The following is a 26,144-nucleotide window of genomic DNA, read 5'->3' on the forward strand; positions in this document are numbered from 1 at the left end:
GTAACTCTGCTTCAAGTGACACCTAGATTTATGGTAGTGCATTAGATTTCCAGTATAAACCACCTTTTGTCTGAAGAATACCCAAGACATGAGAGAGGGCTGGTATGGAAGACTGAGCTGCACTGAAGCATAGTCCTGCTGCTAAGAGTGATCAAACAGCTGTCTTTTCATTTTAACCACTGACAGCAAACGTCTTAGGTTTAACAAAAATCATCCCTTATACTGTAAGACTTATTACATATTAATACAGTGGACAACTGCTTGCTCCTGTTATATGGTGTATTTAATTCTAACAATGACAATGTAAAACAGAATTCAATATTCTTACAAAATGCTAACATTTTGGGAGAAATACACATCTCAATCTGTAAAGAATGTTGACAGTTTTGCATTGTACAAAAACTAAAAAACTATAATAACTCTGTAAAACATCAATCTTGTGTTTTAGATTTAATATACAGTATCACCACACAAACATGCCAAAATTGTCATTTAAAAATGCATTGGGGACGCTTGAGGTCTATCTGAGCCCAAAATACTTATTTACAAAGACACCAAATAAAATAAATAGGAATTTAGAGGAACAACAAAAGTCTTAACGAAGAGAAAATTTAGAGGCAAATGACCTTTTCAAGGCTACTGTAGTGTGCATTAACATTGAAATAATCATTATAACAATAATAATTGCTTACACTTATATAGTGCTTTTCTGGACACTCCACTCAAAGCGCTTTACAGGTAATGGGGACTCCCCTCCACCACCACCACCAAATGACTAAGGTGCTCAAGACTATTGGTTGTTTGGATCCCTGCTGCATCACTGAATAGAAAAAGTAAAAGCAGACTTCATAGAAAAAATCAGCACGGAGATTCAGAAAGTCAGCAGTAGAGACTGGGAAAATACTCTGGGTTCCTAGAAAAAAAAACTCAGCAGCTGCTTTCGCTAATCTGCCCCAGCCTCCCCCCTCTCCCTTCTGCCATGTGTATTTCAATATGAACCGCACACCTGAGCTCTGAGCTGAAAAGCGTAGGTGTCTATAGCAACAGGTGCACAGTGCAACAGAAAAGGGATTAGGCACACAGACCTTTGAACAAGGTGTTAGGACACTGAATGCACCTTTCGTTCACTGTAATTTCCCTCCTATGTCAAACTAGCAATGCAAAGCTTCATGTTTAATATACTGACAAACCCTTAATACAGACTGAGTTAAACATGATATATTTTTTTTTTACTAAACTCAAACTACTGATCAAAGAAATTGCAGGGATAGCTTATATACTGGTCAATACTTGGTAAGTTATGAAATACAAAATGTAAATAGTACTGCACTCAAAAATGCAGGAAAGATTTACAATTTTTACAATTGACAAAGCAAGTGGTATTAAGCCTGATTTTAGCAAAATGTCCTTTAAATTATAGTTTATAGAAAGACTTTGAAAGTTACTTGAAACAGTCTCTTAAAGCATCAATGAAAGCTTTAAGATCCTTAAAACAAGCTTGAAGAGACTTGTGATAGGTACTATTTAGCTAGACTTACTGATCTTTTCATAAAGATAAAGAATGTTTCTCTGTGTTTGAAAATTACTCAGTCACTGCTTCAGGTTCCTTATCAATCTTTTAACTATAACACGCAATGCAACCCGAACCGTCAACTGAAGCCTACAGGGGAACGCATCAGACAGTTTTTTGCAGGCAAGAACAAAGGGGGTGATTTTTCAGTAGTAAACTGGGCTGCAGCTTTGGAATGTATATGCGCACTATCCTGCTTTACGTGCATTACTCTAGCGCAGTGGTTCTTAAACTACGGTACGCGTACCACTCATGGTATGTGGAGTACCGCCAGGTGGTAAGCCATATGATCCTGGAAATTTGTTGTGTAGTTGCACGAACTAGAGAGGTTGCTCCAGAAATGAATGGATGCATTGCGACATCCACCGCGAGACCTTTGCCATCAAGAAAATGCCTAACAATTTAAAATCTGTTAGACTCTGTTGTGAATTGTATCAAGGCTTGAAAAATGAATTCACATCTGCTTTTTTAATATTTATTATATGTGTATGTGAGTGTGTGTGTGCAGGTGCGCTCATGTTGGTCACTGAGAATTTCTGGGGGTCCTATGAGAAGATGACTTGTAGGTGGTACTTGGATGCTTTGGTTTGATCAGGGGTGGTACTTGGTCCAAAACGTTTGAGAACCACTGCTCTAGCGAGTGCACATGACAATCCCTCCCCTCGGAAACCAAATTACTGCCTTTTCATATGAGTGACTGGAAATATCAGCCCAGCTCACAAGCATGACAAACCAGCTCTCACCATCATATTGTTCTCCTTTCTCACCCTTGTGTAACTAAAAAAAGGGCCTGAAAAGGGAAGACCCCAGGCAAGAACCGATCACCTGAAAATTTTCCAGCCCTAGTAGACTGGGAGCAAGTGTTCCCAGTGCTCCACTGGCTGTTACCTTCCAATAAAATGGAGGAACAGGAAAGCCACTGAAGGGCAACGTGATTGGTGTCTAGGCTTTTTGTCCAACATCCACCCAATTTGGAATCGTCAATAGTGCATTTTCGCCTCTCGGCTTGTGACTAAGAGCCCTGCAGCCCCACACAGGGCAGAACGAGAGTGTATGTGGACTTCTCCAGCACTCTCCCCCCTCCCCCCCTTGAATCGACTCATCTTTTAATGCACCACAGCCCCACACCAGCGAATTGGCGCTAACTGAAAGAATGGTGCGACCTTTGCCAACAGTACTGCAAGCAGGAGTTTGCAGGGGTCATTGTGTCAGATACCACTGCTGAAGAAATCCCAGTCACAGTTGGCTAGTGACCTAATCCAGTGTGAACTCGTGACACCCAAACCACAGAGCTCAATGTGCGCTGGGGTGAATGCCTTTATAAGTTGAGCCACATGGGAGGCTATACTTATTCCTTTACAACACATATATAAGAGGAAAAATGGCAATTTTAAGTTTAATATTGTCAAGACCGATACCCACAAAATAGTCACATTGAGCTATGATTTACAAGCAGGAAAAGAATTTCATGGCAGGACAGTATCCCTACAAGAGCATGCTTATATAATAATTTTTAAAAGCCAATAAATGCACCAAAACGTCCCGCACAACTCTACAAATCCATGTTCTAGAAACCAAGAACATACAAAAACATTCCAGGTCATTCCCCCCATCTTTAATTTCAGTCAAATCTGCCTGATGTTCATCTCCCCTGATTCAAATAGTCTTGCACAAAGGAGGGGACCAGATTTTTCTACAAATTCCTAAAGGACGTGATTGAGTTTCCCCTTTTCTAATGGTTGCAATAAAACGTCTGTGCCATTTACAATGGAGTCAGTTGCACCAGCTCTAAAATAATGCTCATTTGGGTAATGTCACACCAGCATTACGGTTTAATCACAGGAAAAACAAGTAAAATCAGCTGTTTATATTCCATGAAAATCTGTTTACACATGAAAAACATTAAAAAAGCAGAACTAGATTGCTTTCTTAATGCTATGATAAATCACTTCCACTTAACTGCATTTAATCTTCATTTCCAAAATGTCTACAGTCAACTGAGAACTGTGCATATGCTCTCATGTTACTGATCATTAGGGCACAGCTAGTCTTTGGGGAAAGGGATAATGCACAGTTTTGTGAAATGAAAGTCAGCATTAAACAAGCCAAGGATAATAGTGAGAGTAAAGGCACATTAAGACAAGAGTACTATAAAGTACGATAAAGGATAAAGACTCTCACCTCATGAGCATACAGTTAATAGCCTTAAAGGACCTCTCCATACCAAGTCTGATTTCTTCAGTTTCCAGGCTAAATTTGCAGAAATCATGGAGGTCATAACACTTCACAACAAGTGCAGCACAGGTGAAGAATTAGGACCTCACTAAGCAAAGAAAACCCTAAAGACAATGTATCTTCACACAATTCACTTTACAATTACCCTAACACTGTTTTGGAAGACTAAGGAAAAAAGAGGTTTACGCCTGTTACTTACATAAACCCACACTAAAATTCACTAAAATGCCACAAAATTTGATTTTCGACGCCATGACAAATTTTAATTCCAGCAATACAGCTGGAAATGAAAACTTACATATAAGGATCTTTAAGGGTAGCTACTTTAAAGGCCTATTTTACCATTTTGTCTTAATTTGCAAGCATTTTGGAACTTCATGAAAGTAATTACCAAAGAAGGAGCCAAACTGTGGTGGTAAAACACTGCCCAAAAGTCAGACCTAGTGTGGTATATCACTTGGGGCAATGCACCTCTCAAAGAGCTCATGGTACCAGTTCAATGGGAAAGCACTATCATACAACATCTTAAGACAACAGAGATTTTTCTTACTATAACTTAAGTATGTCTAAGATATTCCCTCACGTTTGTAAAAGAAAAATGAAAGGACAATGAGTACACATTAGGGGGTTGACTGCAACAAAGTTCTCAAAAGTTATCAAGCAAAATATTGAATAAGCAATGAATTGAGTACAGAATCAATTACATTTGTTAAGTTATTCACAGCTAAAAGTTTGGATTATATGACAATCTTGATATAGTGCCAATGAAAACCCTCCACAAAGCTGAAATTGTCTGGATACCTTAGGCATACAGGCCGGTGGAGTGTTAAGCCAGCAGATTTGCAGTTAAGTAGAAACCAGTTAAGTAAAACATTCATAAAAGATCCACTATTGTTTAAATAAGAATCCACCCTATCAGTGACACTTGTTACACAACTGCAATCTCACCATTTTCACACAGTGTGAAAAGATTCATCATCTCATGACCAGTGAAAATGAAACCACAAGAAGTCTGGCTATCCCTGAATATTCCTTGCAAGATAGGTGAGTATCAGCTTTGTCATAGACACAAAATTGCTGGTTGTAAAACCTTTACGTGCTTTCCAATACACGGAAGCAAAGGTCACTGATGGAAAACCTGTTTAAAGGTACATGAAGAAAATGTCTTTCAAACCAAGGAATGGAACAATGTTCTAAGGCACAAACAAACAACTTAATAAGCTGCTTAATTAGCCACAGGCACAGCTGTTTAACTCCAATTGCTTCCATTATTTCAATACTTTGTTCATGCAGGAAGGCCTTTTCTTTCTCTGTGAAGACCAAACTGCTTTGCATATTAGAAGGGACCATTTGTGGTACTGCTGGAGCACCCACTTTACCCCATTACGGAAGTAAGCAAAAAAAGGTGTTTAATAGAAAGCATGCAATGAATTGCATGAAGCCAATTATGAGTCATACAATGCTCAGGACTCAGGCGGTGCTGCTTTGCACTACAAAAAAACAGACTCAAATAAGAATGCATTCAAGCTACCAAAGCCAAGAAAAGAAAAATTCAAAATGCAACACCAGGATTTCTACATGCTTCACAAAATTCCCTTTCTTAGTCTTTTTTTTTAGCCTACTCTGGGCTAGATTTACATCCCCACTACAATGCAAGCATTTCTAGAGCTCTAATTAGCAACGTTTCCCAGTGAAAACCTGGTTTAAGGCACTTTTTGCTAAAAATGATGAAGATCGACAGCGACGCACAGCTTTAAATTTTTAAACAAAGCACGGTTTCTCTAATTTTAATATTTTACTGAAAAACATCAATTGAGAATTCTCATTTGCATTGACCTCAAGAACACCCATTTACTCAGCCGGGCATTTACTGGAACAATTCGAGGGAAGCACTTTGCTCAACTGCACAACATCCCATCCCACCAAATACTCTCCAAGTTCAGAGTCCAAAGCACAAACTACTAATTCTGCTGCCAATTCTTAGACTTAGTACAACCCTGGTGTACAAAGAATAAAAGTGGAGCATTATCTCCACCTCAGACAGTATGTTAGATACAGGCAACACGACAGCCAAGATCTGTGGCGCTGACAATGCAATAATACTGTAATTCCTTTTGGTATATGGATATAAACCACAATTCCTAAAGCTGGACTAGCAAAACATTTACTTCATTTTGATGTGTTATGACAGTAGTCTGTCATCACAGTAGTTTCAGGATATTTTCAGCTTACAGGACACGGATGTTTAATTTTAAAACAGCCCAGGCAGCTTAAGTAGAAAACTCAAATCAGTTTTGCACAAGCGTGTGATAGAAAGGGGTACAATTAACCTGAAGGAAAACTAAAGGCAAGAGCAACCCCTCACACACTGCTCCATGGTAGCCTTTGATTTCAGAAACTGTACCCACAACTGGGCTGGAACCTCCTTCCAGAAGATTCTGTTCCATGTCTATTACAATGACTCAAAGTACTGAACAAAGGTTCCTGAATTAACAAAAAAAAATGCTACTAAGGACACTTAACTGATCTATATGGTGAAGACAAATGGGAAACAGCCAGATCTAAATTGTACAAAGAACATGAAAAACATTTGGCATGTAAAACTGAAGTTTACTATAAAACCTTTAACATAAAACACTAAAACTGTTTTACAATGCACCTACATTACAGAGTAGATTCTGTACCCATGACTTCTGCCGTTTTACACAAGTGAGAAAAGGTTTATGTAGAGCTTGATGTTTCACGTAAGTTTTGCAGGCTGAATCATTAGCCCACAAAAAAGATAAATGACTGCTGAAAAAAAGTAAGAACTGAACACATAAGGAAAGAAATTCACCACACGCAAGCATAAGCCACTCTGTGGCTCCGTGTATTGCATCAAAAACTGCTTGTACAGGAAGAATGTTATTCATGTTGACAATTTCAGGCTCAAGTGTGCAGTTGAGACTGAAAAGGCATTGTATAAAAGGCTAGGCTGACAGGAAATTCCCAAACATTTACAAACACCAGAAGACCTGGATATCTAAATTGCTCTATTAATGGAAACTCTGGAAATATGTAATAGAGGAACTCAGTATGCTTCAACAGTATTTTATTACCCATTTCAAATGTTGAGTTGTTGCTTTCGTTTTTAGGTTTCTCAGTCATTTGAGCAATAATTCATAACCGCACTAAAAAAACTATTTGAAGTTTGGTCAAGGATAACAAATTGTATATAGGTAGACTGGCTAAACCACAAAGCACACCTGCTTTATCGAAGCATTTACTGCTTATTTTATAGTCACTTAATTTGCCAAACTCCCAATGCTTATTTCCACTGGGAAAGTTCTGCATTGTATTATTTAGTAGCGGGATGTGACTCACAGACACTAGAAACTGAGGAGATGACAATCCCTAAGGAAGATGCAAACTGCAAGATCTCATATAAAGGCTACTTTTCTCCAAGAGCTTCTCAAATCTCACTGAATAGGAATGTCACTGGAAATAAAAACAATATACATCTGCAATTTTACACAATGGCTTAAATTGAAGCATAACAGTATATCTAACAAAAACGTACACCTCCAATACTGACAGTAAGATGTTTTCTTCAGTCAAGCCTAAATTCATATAGACACCTGTAGACAGATCCATCTGCACAAGATGTATAAGAAATTACATAAGCCATTAGGTCTGAAAACCACAGATTTACTACAGAAGACCACAAGGACAAAACAAAAAATTAAAAATTATGTAATACAATACATAATTAGTAAGCCTTCTTAAAACATTCTTGTGCATTTATGTCTATATGCTGCCCATCTAGAAGGATGCCCTTACCTGGAATTCCACTTAAAGTTTTACACTTGTGCTATTCACAATGGATGAATGGATGACTACTGCTGAAGGCTTTTTTAGCTCCAAGGCCAAAAGAAAATACTTAAATACTACTTGTGCAATGTTGTATCAAACTATTTGGAAGCAATGTACTTGCAGTTTAACTCTACCCATAAAATCTCCTTAGGTGCCACAGCAATGTGTCTTTAGAAATCATAGTGTACTTCTTATTCAACGGCGGTCAACACCTTTCACAGGAAACTGGCTTCTTTGTCCTCTGCTGAAAGCCGAGAAAGAGAAAAGCAATAAAGCAAAAACAAGTGACTAGGTCTTCCAGACCATAAACCAGTGTATAACGGTGCATGTTGCCAAAGTTACTACAATCGAAACTAAACACTGGTTATCTTCTACGAGTCATAAGGATGCCTTTGCTACATAATAGGTCTAAGATGTCAAAAAAAATCCCCGGCTTACGTTGACCTTTGGAGGAGACAAAGCTCCCCCTGCAAAACATCCTCCCCCTTTGAGAAACCTTGCCTCCAACAGTGGTTTCTCAAATGAATATCTAAAATGCTTTTAACTGCTTAAGATAAAAGTAGGCATATAGCTCAATATAAGACAGTAGTAATGAATGTGTGTCACCACCACAATCTGCACAATACCTGGAGCTCGGGCATTGGTGGTGTGGAGTTCAGGTCAACTACCCTGGTGAACAATCTTAGCATTTAAGGCTTCTGGCAAAAATATTACAAAGGTAAAAGTACTTGTGTAATATTGCCTATGGAGGTAAGCAATATGTGGACAACCTATTGTTTCAGTCAGATAAGGAAAAACACATCATGCCTTTAATGGGCTGCTTGCTGGCACTACAAGATTGATCAACATGACCAAACCTAAGTCACATTAATTCTTCTTCTCTAGCCTCCCTGTATTGAATCCCAGTGTCATATCAAAATGCTTCAAAATCTCCTCATCTACAAAGCACTAAAGCTTCCTACCCTGAAAACTCAAAAGTTTTGGAATGCTACCCAAAACCGAACGAGCTTCTGAACTGGTCTTCAAAAGCTGTTTGAAACCTTTCGAGCCAGTTTCCTAACTTAATACAGAAAAGTTTTTTGTATTCCAAAATGTATTTTCCATACTGTCAATTTGATTCTTGAACGCAATTTGAACGCAGACCTTTTCAAAAAGCCTTGAAGACAATAGCGTTAGACAAAATTAACTTCTAGGCCTGACAATGGTTCTCTTATCTATTGCTGCATGCAAACTTCAGATCTAGTTTCTCCAACCTCACTGCCCAATAATTCTAACACAAAGGGAAAAAGCTTGCAAAAGCCTAAACACATTTCGTGGTCAAGGGCTTGTAAATTGTCAGGCAAAACACCTTCACTACAGTACAATCTGCATGCAACTGTCAGCACAGACTGTAAATGCATAACCAGCTGAAAGGCTCACCCTCCTCCATAATTAATTAAATCAAACTGCCTCACAGAAGTGACTGCTCTGCTTTTGCCAAAATCTAGTGATAGACTTCTAGAAACTATTAAAAGCCTTTCTTGCTGTAAATTATTCAGTAGAACTGCAAATAAAAGAGGCAGCTCAATTACATTCCATAGACTTCAGATAGTTCACCCTAGCATAAGATGCAGTGTGCTTCTTTTTATAGACACTGAAGTTGTCTGAAATCAGGTCACCATACAAAATCTTGCTTATATCTAAATTCCTCATAGCTCATGCCATAATGCATACCATCTCTGTGTGGACAAGTGCATAAAAAAGTAGTTCCCTCAGACCACCTACTAGGTGTGCACTGTACATGCATACCACTCTAGATAAACATTGACAGGGGTTTCCAAAACAGACCTCTATGATTCCCCCTTGGGACAGATGGGGTCCAAAGCTAAAAACTGAAAATACTTGTGAAAGGTGAAAAAGGAAGCCTATATTAAGGCTTCTTCTGTGGTACCCTGTGACTCCCTACAAAAATAGGGATTTAAAACATGTAGCTTTTGACTATCTCCCTTATATTAAGCTATCCACATTTTATGGCAACTGCTTATACAGTGCAACTACAGGGCCAACTATTTCGTAGTCAACCTAATCTTGCTTCACAGAAAGTCCAACAATTTAAAATGAAGAGGTTTTGCTGATTTTTTCAAATTGCCCAATACTTTCTCTAAGCATTTCTATCAGATGCTCAGGTACTCTACAGTTAAATATTTTGGGATGTTTCCATGGGCACAACAGGGCCCGCTGTCACAGCCGTGATGAGTTATTTCAAAAGCTGAAACATCTTAACAGCCAATGCTGAAGGAAATGCGAAGCATCATTTCTGAACCCCTTCCACCGAGAAGACAAAGGAAGAGATCCACCCGCTGAACCACACAAGGTGATTCCATGTCCTCCGATTAAAAAAAAGGCAGGCACACAACCAGGAAAGATGGAATCTGAATTGCTAGCAATGCGAATCGGACACCAAGCACGGCGTGGCAGATAATGGGTAAAAGCCCAGTGGGAAATATAGATTTCAAAAGGGGTCGACCAGCTGTTCTCGAAAATTAGTGCAACTCAAGCTGTGATTACAGAATTGTGGTTGGTTTCTCCAGAGCAGGCGCTCACCGCCCCAGCAGAACAGGGCCGAAATTTAATCTGCCTGCAGCTTATTAAAGGTTAAAAAAGATGACTTTCTTGTGGTGGGGGGGTGTGAATGGCACAGAACCGAGGGCAAACGCTACCATCTGACGATGACAAGTAATGGAGCTCGGAACGGCTCGGTGCAGAACTTAAACCACACAAGAAAAAAAAACCTGCAAACAGAGTTCAAGCAGTAACACTGGCCACCACGCCGTACGCAGACGGAGCTCGCAATCTTCCACTCACGTTGGCGACAGCATATCACACCACAGTACAAACCACCGCTCGACACAGGAGGCTGTGTTTATCGCTGTCAATTTTGCTGTGATCAAAATGATTTGGCACAAAAACATGCACTGCAATAAACCTCCCCGCGCCTCCAAAATTGCCTTTAGTGAAACATTTTAAAACCCTAAATTCTAATACCCTTTTCCCAGAAACACTTTCTACACAAGGAAGCATTTATTAAGGGATTAATGGGGAACTAGCTCAAATACCTAACAATCACTGCATCTTTAAAAGAGTAAAGGAGAATGTGCACACTTTCAATCGTACTTGCATACCAAACTCGGATTTCCAAGCATCAGCATAATTGGTACTTGGATCCACAATTGAAGAGACTTAAGTCGACACATGCTGATAACCTGCAGGCACCCAAGCCACTGAAAAACTAATGAAAGTGCCCTCCAAAAATGAAAAGGGGAAGAAAAATAGCAGTTTACGGTTGATATTGTACTTCATTTACAATGTTCACACCATTAGAATGTCACCTTTCCGGACACAGCTGAAGGACCCTACAGTACTTTCCTACTTGATGGAATAAGTCCACAAATGTGATAAGCAGGTGGAGACCTCAAAGCAAGCTCATTGTGGAGTTTATCCTCGGGCACAGGTCTGAAGAGTAAATGGTTGCCACTGCAGTTTTATTAGCAGAAAAAGCCCTTCAGTCTTTCAAGTAACAGCGCTCCTGCTATTTTTGGCCTGGTATTTTCACTGCACTGACACTGCATGAAGGACAGTGCAATTAGTGCACCTCTTCCTTCCCTGCACAGCATGTCTTAACGAGAGGAAAGCACAGGCAATTTGTTAATGCATGTACTTGCACCAGGATGAATTTAATTAGCCGTTTTTATATACGCTCCAAACCATTTTAACTGGAGCGATAATTATGTAATAAAACAGCTACTGGTTGACATGAAGAAGGCGCTGCATGTTATAGGCTGAAAAAAACCTGCTTGGAGTCTTATAAATTGGATGTAAAATATTAAAGTGCACAAACTCTCTAGTAAGCAACATTCTAAAAACATTAAAAAGAAATTACTTGTCATGACAAATATCAATAGGACCCTGACTTAAGGCAAGCTTCAGAGTAAAGGCAGTCTAGCAGAAACTCCCATGAGCACAGTTAACATCTCTGCCTTGTTTCCATCTATGGAGACAAACAAATTTGAAAACGCAACAGGAAATTGAAAACTTCATTTCTGAAAGGTGGTCCTACTAGTTGACACACTCGGGTACTTACTGACTCATGAAACCAGCGTTTGTCTGCTATTAAAAAGTAACTAACACCATTTACCTCACTTTTAGAAAAAGGTTTCAGGCATGCAATTAGGGGCTATAATGCTAACTACAAACAATTCAGTATGGTTCTACCAGCAGTACAATACTCACCCCTCAAAAAAATCAAAAATCCTTACATTCAAAATTAACAAATACTACAGAACAGCACCTCCAATACATACATCACCTTCCTTGATAAACATGTGGATTGCAGCTAATGCCAAGTACCAACAGTGACAAAGTGACAGAAAACGGTAGGTCCATAAGCAATGCTACAATTATAGCAGCCTTGATTTAAAGTCTCTGCATAAGTCCTTAGCAGTCTATGAAGGAATGTACTCATGGTTAAGAGTTTTTCTACAAGCTTTGGGGAGAAAGGCACACAAGACCAGATCAAGGGATTCCCCCTTCTCCACAGTCTCTCTAAGTCAAGCTCTTGAAGGCAAACAGCACAGTAAAACCTTTCAGAAACAAAGCTACATTCCTACAGTCATTCTTTGATTCCTCCTGACAAGTACACTTTCTTGTGAAACATGCAGCCAAAACGCCTTCTGTAACCACAGAATAAGTGTAATGGATGTTTACATACCACTAATAAACTCTACAAGTTTTCCTAGGCAATTACAGCCCATAATATCAGCATCCTGCATTTTAAACAAAGCAATTCAATAATTTGGTGCAAAATTTTCATAACGTCTTTACTGAACAATTAATTCAGGCAAAAAGGATATTGAAAAGAAGTAGCCAATGTAAAATTAGTTCACTTAAATATGGTAAGATTAAGACAAAGTTAACAGGCAATATCTATTACGAAAAGTTAACAGACAATGAATGCATCTCCGCTGATTTAAGGATGAGGTCAAACCACTGATCCACCAAAATTTTATTCTAATCACTATTGACAGAATCTGCACAGACGAATAGTATAAGCTTTTATAAACTAAGCTGGATTTAAAACTGTTCTAATGCAAACCCCAGCCTACTAGTGATACTGTATATAGTATGTCAACTTAAACAGTTTACAACCAAAAACTTGTTAAACCACAAAACGAAAACGATCTTTCTGCTAGTAAATCATGCAATCTACCATTGTGTATGACAATTTCTAAAACATGAAGTCTTTTGTCTTCATGGGAGTCTTTGTGACTTCCAGCTTTTAAATAACAGCAAAGTAATTTGCTATTTTTTTTTTACAGAAACGTTTTTTTTTTTAAAACCTGAACATGTCAGAACAGAATCCGTATTCTATTTTCACAGGATTATTATTTTTTTGCTCTAGTTTGTCCACAAAACCTTGCATTATATAATACAGATTGAGCATCTCTTGCAGAAGCCCGCTTCGAAGCACTTTAGTTTTGGTACTTCTGACATGAAACTGTCGTTTTTAGAAAGGTATGTTTCTAATTTTTTTTTTTTTGAGGTAAAAATTATTCCTTACTGCTCTTGGTAGTCAAAAAACGAACGGAAAACCATTTGGTTTAAGGGAGGGCACGTATGCTTAAATGTTATGGGTATGTTGACATCTTGGATAACCGCTCAACCCCCACCACTACGCTTCGTGCCGTTGCCAGGCAAACGCCCGCCCCCGCCCTTACCCGAGTCATCTTGAGGAAATCCAGCGAGGGCCGGCTCCATCGCACGTCCTCCTCGCGCCTGCGCTTCAGCCCGCTCTTCCGCTCGTGCAGCACGCAGGGCTGGGAGCGGCAGCGCAGGAGGCCCTGCCGGCGGCTCAGCTCCGGGGTGGAGGTGGGCGTGCTGCTGGCCGAAGGCAGGAGGGTCCCCGCGTCGGTGATGTGCTCCTGCGAGAGCGAGAGGCGCCGCCGCGGGTGGTAGTCATAAGGCCCGCCCGAGTGCCAGGGGACGCCCGAGGAGGCCGTGCTGCCCTCGCTGCTGTCCACAAAGCCGCTGCTGGCGGAGGAGGGCCGGGGCACAGGCGAGGTGCTGAAGCTGCCGCTGCTGGCGACGCTGAAGGCGCTGTTGTTCAGGGACAGGACGTGCTGCTTGCTGCTGCCACCAGCGGAGGAGGAGGAGGACGACGAAGTGGACAAGGAAGGCTGGGGCAGGCTGACGCTGGGGCTGCGCGGCAGGGTGGCGCCGCCGTGGCTGTTGCAGCGCTGCAGGGTGGCGCTGCCCCCGCTGTTGCAGCGCCTCTTGGAGACGGGAGTCCAAACTTTGGAGCCGCTGCCGGGCTTCCACGGCGATCTGCAGCGGGCCAGCTCATCCGGCTCGGACAGGGAGCGACAATGGCGCTTGGTGGGCGGCGCCAACGGCGGCCCACAGTTCTCGTTCAGGTTCAGTTCGCTGATCCAGCCTGGCAGCACGGAGGGGCTGATGCCACAGCCGCTGCCGGGCCTGCTGCCCCCCGAGGAGCTGCCGCTGGTTCGCAGGCCCGCGACGTCCCGCTGCCACTGCAGTCCAACACTGTCGGGGGCACCGCGGCTGAAGGGGCACAAAGGGAAATAGAAAGGTGCATTCTTGGTCGCTTCTGTTCGGATAGGGCAGGCCCTGCTTATCACTCTCCATGGGCTCTCTTCTGTCAAAGAAGGATAGAAAGAAAACGGGCGTTAGCTTCAACTGCTGACTGTTCCATATTCAGAACTGACAAAGAAATTAGTCATTGGTAATATTTTATTCCAGCTGATTAAAATGCTTGGCTTCATAGCATGGTCTTTATCTAGTCAAGGACTTTTACGTGCTTCTTCAGCCCGGCAGAACAATGAAAGCAAATCCTTATCGAAAACATTCAAAGGCAACCTGGTAAAACCTTTTTTCCAACCTTAATTACCCCAACCTTACACATTAACAGGTACTTTTAGGCAAGATCCTAAAAAATAAGGAATGGATGAGCTAAAAATAGGGCGAATTGGCTGTGCTTTTGTTTTACAAAAATTCAAAGTAACAGGGTAAGGATACAGGGGCCCCATAAACTCCATTTAGAAAATCACCTAATTTGAGAAAATAGTTTTAAAAAACCTTTATTGTTAAAACAGATGAGGAAGAAAAAAAAAGACCAAACCTACTGCTTGAAAGAACAAAGGTTAAGAAAATGCATAAAATTCAAATACCCAAGGAACACTATTCATTTTCAAAATGTACACAAATGTTATAAAATAAGCCTGAATCTAAATCGTTCCATATTTACAGCCTGTAAATTGTGTACTCCAAACCCCAATATGGAAAAAGCATGAAAGAAAATGCATGACATCAAGGCAAAATTATAATCAGTTAATGCTTTACATGCAAGAACAGATGGCCAAAAGAACATTCTTCCCAAATCGCCTGGAAGACATCACTCACTAGACAACACACCCTTTCCCTTACTAGTCAGCTTGACAGTGCACATCTCCAACTTACCATGGATTTCGTAAGGAAACAGGCTGCCACTTTGGTTCAGCTTTTCAGAGGAGTGCTGAAATTAACCAAGGAGAAAAGTTTCAGCGTGACATGAAAGCTTACTGGGAAGAGAACTGCACTCCAGCTCACTGTGCAATCTTCAAGCTGTGCACAGTAAAGTGTGGATTCCGAGTCCGAAATTAAGCTTCTATATCCACGTTGCAAAACAAAAACTCAAGGAGTGTGAAACCCATTCATGACAGGTATGCAATTAAGAGAACTTCCATAGCTGTGTTTAAGGTCAACAAATATTACACAAACTCAGCAATATCCTAAATAAATGATTTATAAAACCTTTAATGTGTGATGTGTGAACATATCCAAATGCTTTCAGATTTTCCTATATAACACACAAGTTTGTGGGTGGCACAATTTTATCACTGTAAAGACTTCTACTTCTAACTCATATAACATGTTTTCTTAGAATCTAGTATAGCACCCCTTATTCAAATTACACACAACCAACCAAATGAAATCAGGACCCCAAAAATGTGCTTTTTCACAAGTTGTGAAACTCAAAACTTCAGTCTCTTTAAACTGAAGACAGCTGTTCTGCAAATCACTGACTACTGTTAAGTGCAAAAACTGAAACTTCTGGGTAACATAAGAGCATTCAAATTAAACACATTCTCCAGGCTACAAAGTGAATTCTCAAAGTTGGTTTAAAGCAAGACATTTGCCAAGGGATACCAAAATTAAAAGATGTTAGCATTCATAGCCTGAGGTAAAAATTCAGAAACCTCCCCAGTTCCAATTTGGAATGTAAAAAAAAATATTTCTGCTAAATTAAAAAAATTGCAAGAAATGTGAAGCCTATGACACATTAAGGTGCAGATGTACTGCAGGCATTAATAATATGGAACAAGCTACCTTTCCAGGTTGTTAAAGCTGATGTTCAAGAAAAGGCTTAATGAGATCCTCAGAAGAAATACTAGCAACCAATGAGTTACTTGGGCCAAAGTGTCTTTACCCTCTAAAAAATTAGACTTTAATACCCCTAGAAGTGCTAGAGTCCTAAAATACAGCTGCAGAATCAACATGGAATTGGAGTTGTTCTAATTCAGGGTAACAAAATTAGGCCTATATGCCTATGCCTCCCATTTCAACATTAATCATGTTTCCTATACAATCAGAAACGATATCAAACACCATCTATTTATTTTTTTATTTATTACTATTATTATTTTATTTATTTTTATTACATCTAAAATGTAATAACTAAGAAGAGGTTTTCCCCCCCAATCATCTGCTAAAAACCTGAGATCATGTCAACAATGATTTTGGAAACATTTTTTAACGTGCAAGCCAAGAGATAGTATTGTTCAGAGGTTTCCTCTCCACGGATATCTGGGTGCAGTTCTGTGTAAACATCCTTAATCAAATGAGTATTTAGGTTAGCAATGCAGCCAGCAGATGCTGGATACAAAACCTTGAACTCTGTAGTTCGCCACAGAAGGCAGCTGACAGGGTGCAGAGCCGGAATCCCAGTATCACGTGTGTGGGACTTAACACGAGGAACAGAACCACAGACAACCCAAAAGATTTGTTCTGGTTCACAGGAAAAGGGCAACATGGAGACAAAGCAACGGGATTTCAGAGTTTCACAACAGCTGAAGGGGATGCCATTAAATGAAGGTTTACTTGCACTACTTAATTTAAAGGTTCACTGCATGGCAAAGTTAAAGGAGAATGCACCCCTCAGCAGAAACTTTTTAGAAAATACGGCGGCAGGACACAATTTACTTACACCGAAAATGTAAGCATGCCCTAGTTTATGAGTGACATTAAATTTAGCAGATTAGCTGTTCAGGACTTCCACCTTTTAATTGCTCAATACTAAGTTGGTCTCAGTAGATAAAATGCACAATCGAGCAGAATTAAAAACATCTACTCAAGAGCTGAAAAAGGAACAATTTACAAGAGGCTCATAAAATACAAAACTTAAAACTGATTGACCACATGACTAATTTGAAGGAGCTCCTTTTCTGTAACCAGAACTCATTTATACAGCTTTCCAGCCAAGCACACACAGGTAGAAACCAGCACTGACCAACCATACTAAAAACTGTTCCCCTTTTGCATTTCAAAACAGAAGTCCCATCTGTACGACACTTCTCAAGCTTTATTCAGTCAATCTGAGGTCTAACCAAGGAAGTATTTTCAGTTTCCACGAAAGAAACTACGCATCTTGAAAGAATAGGTTTAAAAAAAAGCAACCAAAGTGCATTTGGAAATGATTGCAGAGAATAAATTCTTTTGCGCACCACATTCAACACAAAAGCACTAACTACTGTGAAGAGCAACAATATACCAATCTCCTGCAGAGTTTGGGGGTTCTTCTGTATCAATCATAATTATGAAAGAATACATTAGTGTACATTAGGTTTTGAGAAAATGGATATACAGTTACCTTGAGACACCACTAGACGTGAATAAATATCCTCAACCGGATTGCCTCTGTGAGGCTGCAGGTACATGAAACCACATGCGTTGCTTAGTAAAAGTCATCACCTGTGGTGTCCTGCTGCTGAGGGGGGAGGCGAACAGTGATGCTGACACTGACCTCCTCTCTGCCACCTCTGCTTTCTCTCATTACACCTGCTCCTCTAAGCAAGGCATCGGAATCCACACAGTTCTGGCTTTCTGTGCCCACGCAAAACACAAACCCAGGCCTTACAGCTCAGCGCCATGAAATACTGAAACGTACTGTTTAGCCACAGCTTTGTAAAATGAGCAGCCTTGATAAGATGTAGCACGTAGGCCACCTGAGCAGATTCATATAATTTAATCAGGATTTAAATGTAAATGAAACATTATCCGTGACAGCAGTGAAAACATTTACCTATGTCCTGTGTTCAATCCTTGCAGGACTGCATAGGCACTTCACTGACCTAACTGGAGCTCGAATAAGACACAGGGAATGGGTATGACTTGCTCTGTTGATCCCTACTAGGGTTTGGGGTTGACGTTTCCACAGCAATGTGTTTTATAAAATCTAGCCGGAGTTGAGCATTGGAACGGTTTGGTGCAATAACCTTTCTCTTATCATGTCCTTTTCACATTTCCTGTATCTCCCTTTCAGCAGCCTGTCCTCATCTGAGAGAGCTCTTAAATGATACATCCACCATGGCTGGAAGAGATGTATAGGAGACTTTCATGATCAATGTCGCATACAAGTGACATTGTATGTAATTTACACTTACATTTTCACTGATGCAGAAAACTCCACGTTGTTTTACATTCCCCTCCTCATTCACCTGACTGTGGTACTCTGACACAGAGCTCAATTTTAAAATTTACATTGTTTTCAGCACTAGATATGAAAACAAACTGCTGCACAATTATCACACGAATAACACTGACAGATCCAAAGTAACCTCATGCTCTGGAAATTGCTTGCTTCTGTCTTGTAAATGACAGCAGCCATTCCAAAGGCAAGCAGAGAGCAGAGAACGGGGAAATGTCTTTGGATATCGGTGAAAAACACTTAACATTGGTTCCTGCCAATTAATGGACTTGCTGATGCTGCACTGCACTTTTTACAAACCTTACTCTTGTATGTAAGAAGATTAGTGAGTTTCAAAGGTGTAAATGGTAACAGCAGTCCAAATACAACACTAATAAGTGTCACAAAATAAATCTGTTAGAAGGGAGTCAAGTTCAATGACTTCTAACAAGAAAAAAACTTCTAGCATAGCAGTCCAGTTATGAAACAGAGTAGTACTTTTATTTCGTGTTTTATACACGTTTTAAGAATATCTTGTTCTACAGTACTGTATTCAGGTGAAACTTCCACAAGTTAACAAAAGGCATCATTTAGCAACCACATTCATTGATTGATGAGACGTAAAACCGAGGTCCTGACTCTCTGTGGTCATTAAAAATCCCAGGGCATTTCTCGAAAAGAGTAGGGGTGTAACACCGGTGTCCTGGCCAAATTTCCCATTGGCCCTTACCAATCATGACCTCCTAATAATCCCCATCTATGAATTGGCTACATTACTCTGGTCTCCTCCCCACTGATAGCTGATGTGTGGTGAGCGTTCTGGCGCTGCACATTGGTGGTGGTGGAGGGGAGTCCCCATTACCTGTAAAGCGCTTTGAGTGGAGTGTCCAGAAAAGCGATATATAAGTGTAAGCAATTATTATTATTATTATTGAAGGACAAAAGTCTTGCATATACCAAGTCCTCAGGTACAGTAAAGCCAACAATTACACACCAATGCAGTTAATTAGCAATACTTATCACAATTAAACCAATTATACTCTTGTATCATGGCAAGAACTGCTGAAAAAAATAAACTCTTATTAAATTCTATCATCAAGTTAAGGTACCACAATTTCCCCTCAACTACACTTGAGACTAACAAAAGCTCCTAATTGTAGGGTTATTTCACCATTTAAAATGTCCTTCACTGAGGTGGGGGATCTTTCCTACAGTATATACCTGATGTGGTTACCAGCTGCAAGCAGAAAATCTCGTAAACAACCCTTTATTCCTCTACTTCACCAAGTAACTCTGAAATCAGTCTTGGCATTCTTGTGCAATTTACAATGTTTTGACTCCAGCTTGTTTTGAGCTCAGGCCGATTCATGTTCCAGCACTGGCACGGAGATGAAATCCTTACTGCTTGTTTTTTTTCCCCAATTAGATTAAATCATAAAATTAAATCATAGAACCAAGAATTTGTAAAAATTGGGTCTATATTGGTCCATATTTGCTGGTGTACAGTTGGCTCAGTTTAATATGTCTTCTTATGGACAGGTACTACATTAGAACTTCCCCAGCCCGTACACACTATTGACTCCTTGGCAACCGTTGGAAAAGGTGTATCTGTAATGTACAACATCTAATTTCCACTGTGTCCTGAAGAAACATCTGCCCATTCTATAATATTTGATAAAGAATTTTGCCTTTCCACTGCCTGAGACCAACATGTCTTCCTAAGTGAAAAACATATCAGCTATTTCCCTTTCACTGTCTAGAGGTTTATGTTTTTCCTGCAGTAGTACCAAAAGAACTGATTTTATCCTCGATTGCAATATTTATTTCAATTCTTTGGCTTTTCTACCCCTTTAACCCATGTTTGCGATTCATTGTACCCCTTGTCTGTGCAATGTTATTGGAAGCACCTTTCATTTCACAGTTAATGTCGTGGAAACTTGTCAAAACTCTTAAGGCCACAGCTGGAGCACCCTGCTACAGCATTCCACAGCCCCCCCGACAAAAACATTCCATACCCCTTCCTCCCCCACTCCCCGCAGCCCATTCGGGGTCCTCTGGTCCTCTTTTCCTAAAGAAGGGTAGCAGGTTTGCCCACTTTTATTGCCCTGGGGGGTGGGGTGGGGGAGATGTTAATAAATAAAACTCGAAGCAAAAAGGACACGAATGAACAGTCTGACATTTCTTGATGTCCAAAAAGTACGGTAAATTGCTTCACAAGTCAAACTGTCTGAAAATGGTAGGAGAGAACAGCAGAGAAGGAACTTCGATCGAAATATACAAAACATCAACCGAACTCTTCGCACGTAGTCGTACTAAATGAAGGGCTTTGCCTGTATCGCATGCTTTGGGGAATAATGGGAACCTCTTTGCATTTCTGTTACCGATATGATCTCTGCATATCAAGGGTAGGCTCTGTTTTAATTCAGATGCTGGCAAAGGAAGGGTGCACTGGGTCACAAAAAGGTCAGATGGGAGTTGGGGGGATAATCTAATTTTTCTGATGACTTATCAAACAAACCCTAGTGCCCTGCATTCTTTCCAAACTCAGCAGAATGTTCGCTCAAGCATCAGACTGCAGACATTTGAAATCTTATAAAAGGAGCATAGCAGCAAAAAAAAAAAAAAACAGTCAGGAATCCAGAGGATAACTGGGCTCCCTTGAGAAGTTACATGAAAGTCTGGCACACAATTCCTCTTTCCCCAGATATTGTCCCCCTGTGATAGATGCATGGCATATTTCTCACCTACACACCTCTGTATAAGAATTACTTCTATGTAGTGCAATGACACAGCAAAGCGTTAGTGATGTTGATGTTTCTTATGCCCTTCATGATCAACTGACAATCACTAATGCAAATAAACGGCTGTCTCAGTAAAGGGGTTATTAAAAGCTTTGTTCAGAAACAGGCTACATTTCAAATTATAGCAAAGACGCGGAAGTTCTACTAATTTTAGAAGTTGCACTAAAAAAGAATGAAAAGAATCCGGCTCTCTATATCCAAAAAAGGACTTGGGTTTTATAACAAATCTTGCCTCTAAACACATGGCTTATGTGCTCTTCCCTCATTTCAGAGAGAACATCCTTTATTCTACAGCTAAACTGAAGCGATTTCCACCACCAGTAAGATCTGTGCAAAACCATTTTAAAACATACTGTTAAAGTGAGTTCAGATCTAAATCCAGTTTGCTCTTTTATAAGAACTTGAGAGGAATATTGAAAATGGGCAAGTGGACTCTAGTTTGAAAAAGCAGGGTAATGCCACATTAGGTAACTTGCTGCCTCTATAAAGTCCCTGTGCTATATTAAACAAAGGACTTCACCGCAAATACTCCCCACCTTCCTGGGTATAAAGCGAAACTCCCTGCAGATGCTAAAAATAAGCCCGAGGTTGAGCTGCTGTCTGAAGGAGGATCTCATTCGTGGGCCCCCTTACGTGCGATGCTGGAGGGTGGTAAGCACGTAGCCACCTCATCTGGCTGAGGGAAATAAACATTAAAGCCGTTATCTACGCAAACAGGACAAATACCACCAAGTGATTAAGCAGCCCCTCCCAGGACTGCACAAGGCTCCTAAGTCCTCTACTGTACGCAAACCAAACTTACGCCACACACACTGCACTTTCCATTTACTCATCACTCGGCTGCATATTAACTGTCACACTTCAGACAACTTTTACTGGCCTTTAATGTACCAAAATATTCTCCTCTCATCACTCATGGACTGCGAGGGTGGGTGGTGGGCAATTCCTCACAATATTAATTCTAACATAAAAATGCAGATGTGGGAGTCTGGGACAAGCTACCCATCTATGCTGCTGAAGCCTGTACTCTGGAGTCTTTCGAGAAACAGCTGGATTATTAGCTCCTAACTCCCACATGGCTAGACGGGCAAAATGGCCTCTTCTCCTTTGTAACCTTTCCTGTGTTCTTAAACGCCTTTGTGTTCCACCATGTCTGACTTACATCTGTGACTCTGGTTCTTCTGTAGTTTCAGATTACCCTGAAGGCAGCGGCCTCCATAAAGAATGAGGCAGCAAGGCAGGCCTGAATATTCAACCACATTCACAAAAGTGTCTTCACTTGCACTTAAACAAGAACTGCAACTTAAGTTTTAATACATTGCTTCATCACTATAAATAAAAAATCAGAAACACCCTCACTGATTATTCACGGACTCTCCAGCTTTAATTGGGCCTAGTTGCTTCACTTTCCAGTCAGCCTAAGACTAAACTATCCTTAAAGACTGGGGAACAAAAATCCAATACCATAGCACACACTACACAAGCTTTACATTAAAGATTCTTTCTGAAAAAATACCCAGCCAAATTTCCAGAATTCAATTAACATAAAAGTAATTCGAATTCAGCTGCCTCCAAAAATCATTCACAGCCAGATGCTGCAAACGATTTTATGTAGCACAACACGTTTGTTTTTGTACGCACTAAAAAAAGCTCATAACTACCAACTTGGTCAAATCTGTTACCAGCTATGTTACCTGCTGCAGTACACCTGTCCAATACTGGAAAATATGACCGTTAACAATAAAGAGAAATTATCCTCATCACAAATACTGAACTACTGTTACTATATAGGAACACTAAGCAAATGGACAAAAACTGCCAGGGAGCTTCATGCGTGTGTGCAGTAAGGGAACATGAGTGCCGTTTGTTGTTTGTTTTACTGAGGGTGGTATGTTTTCACACATCCTCCCATGCCCACGACTTTGAAGATAAAAAAACCAAACGATAACTGAAGTTACAAAATTGTGACAAGAACATTTATGTGACTTCAAAGCCCTATGAGCGACCCGGCACTTAATATCAATAAACACACGGCATGGACATTCCCTTACTGTGGACATGCAGGAAGCTGAAGCCTTGCCGTGTTTATCCATTTACCTTGTATTCCTAAATAGTACCGGCAGCTCAGTGTGTTGGATGGAAGATATATTTCCTTGTAAAAGACTGAGCAGGATTGCAAAGGTAGCCAGCAAAAGTGTTGCACAACAACTACAGCTTTCAGACATCCACATCAAGCAAATAGTGCACTAGATCAATATAACCATTGACTGTCGTGACCACCCCTAGCACAGTTAATTTGACCTCCTTCCATCTGGAACTTGAATCAGAATGCCTAGATTCCAGAGCAATAGAACTAAGTCATCTTTTATTCCCACAGCTATTTACCTGCTCAGTGTGGACCGCTGACTGTATATTTTACCTTATTTACACATTTTTTTGCTCTCACCCTACATTATGTCTCATTTGTTAAAGGGTTCACGTTTTGTTAACTGGATCGTGTAATGTGTTGGAGCTCTTACCTGCCTGCAAAGCAAAATTCCCACCTGGGATATAGTTAAGTAACAGACCCCTAGGAACTGGGCGCACTGCTGTAAAGGAGAATTTTCATTAATCCTCAATAGTGAGAAAACGTAGGCACTGCTGAAATGGAAGCTTCCCTCATGACAAATGAGTGTTGTCCAGATAGGGCAGGCCCAGGGACTTAAACTGTAAAAAAACTATGCACTGCATCTCCTTTGCCCCTCTATGGAGTTGCATCACAGATGTACAAGGCTCACTTTTTTTCTATCCGGATGTGCGCCTTTTGTTCACTTTTTAACACAACAGACCGAGATGTGAGAAATCCTTTTACCGCCTAACCCGAGCCCAGCTGCCGCCCAATACCCTCAAGACATCCCTGTAAAACTGGGATTTGAGGTGTTGAACCACCGCTGCGGTTTAGTTTGCCATATTCCGAGCAGGCCACACTGTGCATGCTAAGTGGATTTCAAAACAGCTTAAAGTGCTCTTCATGAAACCTATTAAAAAGGTTCAATGCTTTAATTTTCAAAAAAGCAGCCCGCTGCACAGTCTACCTTCACAACTAAAGAAAAAAAGAAACCTTAACCTATTGTACACAGCGCCTAGACTGCACAGTATCTAGGTTACAGAACACTTACATTGCTGAAGTATTAAGTGATTCCAGATGGCAAGTTTAAATAGAGCAGGACTTGTTTAAGGGATGCAGCCTGGCTTGAGCAATTACTGAGGTCTTACATGGAAGGCTACCTTTCGAAATGTTTGAAAGTCATTCATTTTATACACGCAGAAGTGGTATGAAAAGTGACAGGAACAGGTTTTGGGTTACTTACCAGATTAATGCTGTATGCCTTACATGGAAGATCGTTCAAGCTCTGGTTCTGCAGCTTCTCAGTTATTAGTGTTACCATTGTAGTCGTCCCTTTGTCGCCGCTCACACCAACAAGCATTGGAGCTGCCTCGTAAGGTGGATCACTACACTGTACCGACCATTGCTGAAATCCTGCTGCCGTGCTGCAAGCTCACTTTCTTAATATTCCCATTAGACACGCTGGAACTGCAGGTCAGCAATGCCTCTCTGCCCGGAACGTCTTTAACTGTGCATCTCTATAATCCTGGAAAAGAAAATGAAAATTAATTGCTTGTGCACGTGTGCTTGTGCAGCTAAACCACACTAACTTCACTTTTCTGTTCCATCAAATGAAATAACAGGTCCACACCCTTACTGGAAACGGCCAGACCAAACTTAACCTGAAACTACAGGACAATGCAAGCATGCGTTATAGTTAAGAAAACTGGTCAATTCAAAGGTTTCGACTTAGTTTACAAATCCTATCTAGAACAACTCTGCAAATTGAAACTTTTGTTTAGCTAACCCTAAACTATGCTGACCAATGATCATTTGGTAAGCTACCAGAACTCTGAGGTTTAACTTTGCAGACACGTCTTCACTATGGTAAAATGGGTCAAAGGACAATAGGATCATTCTTCTGAGAAATTCAGAAGAAGAACAGATCCTCAACTATCAAGACCTTTCAAGTTGCTGCCTGGTGGCAGCAGCTTCTTATGGAGTATCTGAAAGACTGATCCAGTTCCAGTAATAGCATACACTTTTCAAAACCTCAAACTAATGTATTCGACTGCATATAATTTCCTGCAGTGCATTTAACTTGCAACCTAGATAGGTAAAACAAGGTGCTTTATTTTGATCAACATAAGGTTAAAAGTGAGCTATAAAACATAAACCTTTGATGATCAGGCCTTTCCAGCTGTGCGCGTTTTAGGCAACCAGTGACTCACGGCAACGTTGAAAATCAATTAAGACCATTAAAATGCACTTCAGTGAAAAAAACCCTCTCTATAAAGAAAACATTTCACTGTGAACTCTATACAGCCAATCGTCACTTTTGAACTTGAAACGGGCAACGCGCTGTACGTAACTGGTCTACTCTAGACATGCAAAAACGCCATATCTGGAGTTAATGCCCATCTACCCAGGAAGTTCAATTCTACGTTTCTGCATTAGTTGTACAAAGAAACTGCATAAAATGTCAGTAGCAAGCTGCAAAGTATACAATGCCAGACTAAGCAGGTTGTCTGTGACAAAACACTTCAGCCTTAAAATATCCAAAAGGGAAAAATGAGCTCCTTGTAAATGAGTGCTTGGTTAGGGTGTTACCAACACCCCTGGCACCCAGCTGGGTCTGCTGCACTCTGCCAACATAGCTGCCAACCACATGAATGCATATGGGCAGGATACGTCATATTAGCTGGTGCATAAGAGGTCAGAAAGCCACCATGCTGCAGCGCGAACTCACAAGAAGTGCCTGACTGCTGGAAGATTAAGTGAAATGCACACACCTTCCTAATGCCTTCTGTTAACCACATTTCC

General features: G+C 40.6%; 1 protein-coding gene across 4 annotated transcripts in view; it reads right to left on the reverse strand.

Moving 5' to 3' along the window:
* LOC148678055 (protein FAM53A-like) overlaps positions 1-26,144 on the reverse strand; it is a 45,025-nt gene that overhangs the window by 12,661 nt on the left and 6,220 nt on the right. For 3 of the 4 annotated variants that reach the window (XM_088631030.1, XM_088631022.1, XM_088631010.1), the window contains exons 2-4: positions 24,586-24,867; positions 15,170-15,224; positions 13,411-14,348 (exon numbers count right to left, since the gene is read on the reverse strand). In XM_088631030.1, coding sequence (XP_088487156.1) covers positions 13,411-14,348; positions 15,170-15,224; positions 24,586-24,702 — 1,110 coding nt within the window. In that variant the 5' untranslated portion in view covers positions 24,703-24,867. The remainder of the gene's footprint in view (positions 1-13,410; positions 14,349-15,169; positions 15,225-24,585; positions 24,868-26,144) is intronic. The other variant, XM_088631016.1, reaches the window with a different exon arrangement.

This window comes from Lepisosteus platostomus, chromosome 1 (assembly GCF_059453375.1).
Source record: "Lepisosteus platostomus isolate fLepPlt1 chromosome 1, fLepPlt1.hap1, whole genome shotgun sequence".
Taxonomy (NCBI): domain Eukaryota; kingdom Metazoa; phylum Chordata; class Actinopteri; order Semionotiformes; family Lepisosteidae; genus Lepisosteus; species Lepisosteus platostomus.